The 5,528-nt window shown below is 43.2% G+C and overlaps 1 protein-coding gene across 2 annotated transcripts in view; it reads right to left on the bottom strand.

Moving 5' to 3' along the window:
- itgbl1 (integrin, beta-like 1) overlaps nt 1-5,528 on the bottom strand; it is a 62,521-nt gene that overhangs the window by 20,970 nt on the left and 36,023 nt on the right. For both annotated transcript variants that reach the window (XM_005733788.1, XM_013911064.1), the window contains exon 8: nt 430-546. In XM_005733788.1, the coding sequence (XP_005733845.1) occupies nt 430-546 (117 nt within the window). The remainder of the gene's footprint in view (nt 1-429; nt 547-5,528) is intronic.

A 5,528-nucleotide genomic window follows, 5' to 3' on the forward strand; every position in this document is an offset into this window, starting at 1 on the left:
AGTGTACCTCTGGTGCAAATTACTGACCTCTGTCATCATTTTAAGTGGGGGAACTTGCACAATCGGTGGCTGACTAAATACTTTTTTGCCCCACTGTATTCATTACAGCATCTCTGCCTAAATGGCTCAAATTATGAGCGCCAACTTCCCGAGACCTCAAACAGAAGCTTCAGCAGCTGAGAGAAGTTTCTCTAAAATTAGGCTCAAGGGTTTAGAAGGTTGTGCCTGTGGATATCAATGAGAACAGACAGGATCACGGTGCACTGATCTTCAAATTTACAAACGCTACCGGCAAAGTTTCAAAGACCCCTTAGGGCACAACAAAGACTTAATGTGTGTGTGTGTGTGTGTGTGTGTGTGTGTGTGTGTGTGTGTGTGTGTGTGTGTGTGTGTGTGTGTGTGTGTGAGGATCTGCGTGTGTTCGCTTACCTCCACAGTCCTCTCCACTGATGTCTTCGCATTGACGGTCGTCACACTCACAGTTTTTGCCATGAACACGACTGTCCCCAGGTGGGTGGCAAGTACACTGTCCACACTGGCACTGACCTAGAAAAATAGAAACGTCTTCTCACATCTGAGCAGTTGTGTTGTGTTTTTAACAGAATAATCTTTCTTTGTCGGAAGTTGTTTATATAATCTTGTTGGGATTTTTTTTCTATTCACTCTGTAATTTTAGGAAACTGATTTGCATACTGGCTTTAGTGTAGAATTTACCTCTGAGATCTAAGTTATCATAGGTGCTAACCTATTCAGACATGGAAGATATATATAATTACTATCAATCATCCTCCGTCTGGAGCTCCATGCAAGATCTTGCCTCATGGAATAAATGGTAAATGGATTGGTTCTTAGAAAGCGCTTTTCTACTCTGCTGGGGCATGTTGTATAAAACATGAGCCATGTTTTATACAACATGCCCTATTAACCCATTCATACGAGCACTTCTATGTAAGTGCTTTCTATCTAACATTCATACAACTTGGAGTTAGCATCTTGCCCAAAGATATTTGGCGTGCAGACTGGAGCAGCCAGGGATTGAACCAGAGTTTGTTAATGATCTGGGCTGTTGAGACCAGCAAGAACACAATTAGTAAAACACTACCCAGTAATGGACTGAAATATGAAAGGTCCCCTTGCTCAATAAAGTACTGTGGCGGAGGTGTGATCCCTGGCTCAGCTGCAGAGGAGGGGTGGTGCAGTGAGCTCAAGGGGCAGTGCCAGGGAGGTTGGAGGGACAGGTGGATGTGATTGTCCTGACAAGGATTTCCCTTTTTCAGTGACGTTGGACACGAAAGGGGAGAGGAGTGTGCAGCTGACTGGAAGTCGGCTGCTGAGTGTGCTGGAAAAAGTATTACTGTGTTCTCAATAAAAAGCTCAAAACGAACGAAAACACAGTGTGTCGGGTCCGAATCCTTTACAGGCACATATACAGGCCTGCCTTAAGTTTGCAAGTAAACATCTAAATAATTCAGAGAGGCTTGGAGAAAGTGCTGTGGTCAGATGAAACCAAAATGGAGCTATTTGGCATCAACTTGGCTTGTCGTGTTTGGAGGAAGAGAAAGGCTGAGTATGACATAAAGCCTAAAGAACACCGCACACCCAGTCAGGCACGGAGGTGGAAACGTTATGCTTTGGGGCTGTTTGCCCAGACCTCTACAACGGAGAGACCAAACAGCCATTTCATAAATGCATGGCACAGCATAGAAGAGCCACCTCGATGGGACAAGACTCGGCTGTCCGTCTGCATCTAAAGGACAAAGGTCACTCTTTCGAGGACACCAATGTTCACATTTTGGACAGAGGAGACACAGACGATTTGAAAGAGGAGTTAAAGAAGCCATCTATGTCCACTGTGAATGACCATCTTTGAACAGAGGGCGGGGCTTACGACACCAACTGTTTTGAGATCCCAGACGCCTTAACGCCCACTCACATCCTGGGCCATTTAACCTCAGTAAATCACATGATAGGGTGGGGCTAGGTTTCACAGTGGGTTCACCCGAAACCTTGGCTGATTGGGACCCACACCCGTTTTCACACCGTGGCTTGTGTGATTAGGTAGAGGATCAATAAGGGGCCCATGACCCTCTTGGGTACACTCCCATAGGGCTTAAAATCTGGGACCGTCAAACAATTGCTCTTAGACGTGAAGAAGCTTCTTGGATAAGAGGTTTCACTTCACAGACATAACCTAAAATATTTAGATAGTTTCTGTAAAGAGGAGCGCACCAAAATTCCATTAAGACGTGTGCAATCCTGGTGACAAATTGGTGTTTCTCCACCAAGTACCAAGCCATGTTTTGTGTGGGGATCAAATACTTATTTTGTTCAATTACATCCAAATCAATTTATAACTTTTAAGCAATGCATTTCTTTCTGCATTTTTGGTTGATATTCTGCCCCCAAACCCCTCCCCTAATTTTAATCAAGCTACCATTAAAATTAGAGAGTTTTTTTTTACATTGGGGCAAAAAAGTATTTAGTCAGCCACCGATTGTGCAAGTTTCCCCACTTAAAATGATGACAGAGGTCAGTAATTTGCACCAGAGGTACACTTCAACTGTGAGAGACAGAATGTGAAAAAAAAATCCATGAATTCACATGGTAGGATTTGTAAAGAATTTATTCGTAAATCAGGGTGGAAAATAAGTATTTGGTCACCTCAAACAAGGAAAATCTCTGGCTCTCACAGACCTGTAACGTCTTCTGTAAGAAGCTTTTCTGTCCCCCACTCGTTACCTGTATGAATGGCACCTGTTTGAACTCATCATCTGTATAAGAGACACCTGTCCACAGCCTCAAACAGTCAGACTCCAAACTCCGCCATGGCCAAGACCAAAGAGCTTTCGAAGGACACCAGGAAAAGTATTGTAGACCTGCACCAGACTGAGAAGAGTGAATCTACAATAGGCAAGCAGCTTGGTGTGAAAAAATCAACTGTGGGAGCAATCATCAGAAAATGGAAGACATACAAGACCACTGATAATCTCCCTCGATCTGGGGCTCCACGCAAGATCTCATCCCGTGGGGTCAAAATGATCATGAGAACGGTGAACAAAGATCCCAGAACCACACGGGGGGACCTGGTGAATGACCTGCAGAGAGCTGGGACCAAAGTAACAAAGGTCACCATCAGTAACACACTACAACGGCAGGGAATCAAATCCCGCAGTGCCAGACGTGTTCCGCTGCTGAAGCCAGTGCATGTCCAGGCCCGTCTGAAGTTTGCCAGAGAGCACATGGATGATACAGCAGAGGATTGGGAGAATGTCATGTGGTCAGATGAAACCAAAGTAGAACTTTTTGGTATAAACTCAACTCGTCGTGTTTGGAGGAAGAAGAATACTGAGTTGCATCCCAAGAACACCATACCTACTGTGAAGCATGGGGGTGGAAACATCATGCTATGGGGCTGTTTTTCTGCCAAGGGGACAGGACGACTGATCCGTGTTAAGGACAGAATGAATGGGGCCATGTATCGTGAGATTTTGAGCCAAAACCTCCTTCCATCAGTGAGAACTTTGAAGATGAAACGAGGCTGGGTCTTCCAACATGACAATGATCCAAAACACACCGCCCGGGCAACAAAGGAGTGGCTCCGTAAGAAGCATTTGAAAGTCCTGGAGTGGCCTAGCCAGTCTCCAGACCTCAACCCCATAGAAAATCTGTGGCGGGAGTTGAAAGTCCGTGTTGCTCGGCGACAGCCCCAAAACATCACTGCTCTCGAGAAGATCTGCATGGAGGAATGGGCCAAAATACCAGCTACTGTGTGTGCAAACCTGGTAAAGACCTATAGTAAACGTTTGACCTCTGTTATTGCCAACAAAGGTTATGTTACAAAGTATTGAGTTGTATTTCTGTTATTGACCAAATACTTATTTTCCACCCTGATTTACGAATAAATTCTTTACAAATGTGGTTTCATGGATTTTTTTTTCACATTCTGTCTCTCACAGTTGAAGTGTACCTCTGGTGCAAATTACTGACCTCTGTCATCATTTTAGGTGGGGGAACTTGCACAATCGGTGGCTGACTAAATACTTTTTTGCCCCACTGTAAGTGGGCAAATTTACAATTTCAGCAGGGGATCACATAATTATTCCCCCCACTGTACAGACGCTTTTCAAGCATCTGCATAAACAGCATGCTAACACAAAACTAGCAAACAATCTAACTGATATTTAAGCTGCGTATATGTCAACCACAGCTAAGCAGCAAGAGCCTGATCTAGAAACAGCGATAAGCAATCAGACTTGTAGCATTGTGGCCCCAATTTCTACTTGTACCTGTTTCTACACTGGGATCACAGTGGCGATTGCTGTGAAGCGCCCTTTGGCCTGGTTTCCAGCTGTGCTGTCAGCTTTGTGTTAAAACAGAAACACTTAAAAGAAATATCATGTGTGTTCTCATTAGAATGAGGATTTGTATCAGTGTGTGGGACCATAGGTAAGATGAAAGTACAGCCGATGTCTGTGGATTTTAAAGAAAACAATAAAAACCTATTTAGTCTGTACCAAATCTTAAAATTAGGTAATTACAATCTAAGATGAATATATTGGGACATGACATCATTTATTTAACAAAAACTAAGCAGAAATGCAGAAGCAGTGTGTGTAAAAACTAAATACACTTTCGGAATTAAGGCTACGTCCACACTAATGCGTTTTCGTTTGAAAACGCATCATTTTCTCTCCGTTCTGGCCTCCCGTCCACACTGAGACGGCGTTTTCCCTCAAGGAAAACGCAGCGTTTTGAAAACGCTCTCGAAAACGCATACATTTTAAAACTGTGCTTTCGCATCACAGTGTGGACAGCAAAAACTGAGACTTTTTGAAAACGATGACACATTTTAGTCATTAGTCTCGACATTTTGCCGCAACGTTTCAACGAGCCGGAAAATAAGGGGCAGACAGAAATGAGGCAGGTCGAATTATCTTGCATTCCAGTACTGGAACGTAAGTGTTTTCGGCCGTTTCAATGTGGACGGACAGCTCTGTGACAACGACTGAAAACGATAGTGTGGACGTCGAGCGTTTTCAGACGAAAACGCCGTTTTCAAATCTATCCGGGCGAGTGTGGACGTAGCCTAGGAGGGAGAGTAGCAGCCTGGTTGGTTTAACCTCTTCAGTTAAAACTGAAAGTCTGCACATTATTCAAAACCCTCTGTAGTTGTCTACAAAATTACACAAACTAAACTCATATAATTCTTCTTACATATATTTACAGTAACTGCATTATGTTTCTTTTTCTTTAAAAATCTACTGTATAATGCAGTAGCAATATTATCAGTTCATCCTAAAAACTTAGTCTTTAATACTTGGCTGTTCTACAGATGAAGGAAAGACACACACACACACACACACACACACACACACACACACACAATTGATGGCTTTTAAAATATTTCCATTCCCCAATGCTGCAGACAAAAGACACTTCAGAAGGGTAACCTGCCCACCAAGAAAAATAATTGCACAAAGGGAATTTCTTGGTGCAATAAAGATTCTTTTTTTTTTTTTTTTTTTTTT

The sequence above is a fragment of the Pundamilia nyererei genome, unplaced genomic scaffold (assembly GCF_000239375.1).
Source record: "Pundamilia nyererei isolate P.nyererei 1_Seehausen unplaced genomic scaffold, PunNye1.0 scaffold00055, whole genome shotgun sequence".
Classification (NCBI taxonomy): Eukaryota; Metazoa; Chordata; class Actinopteri; order Cichliformes; family Cichlidae; genus Pundamilia; species Pundamilia nyererei.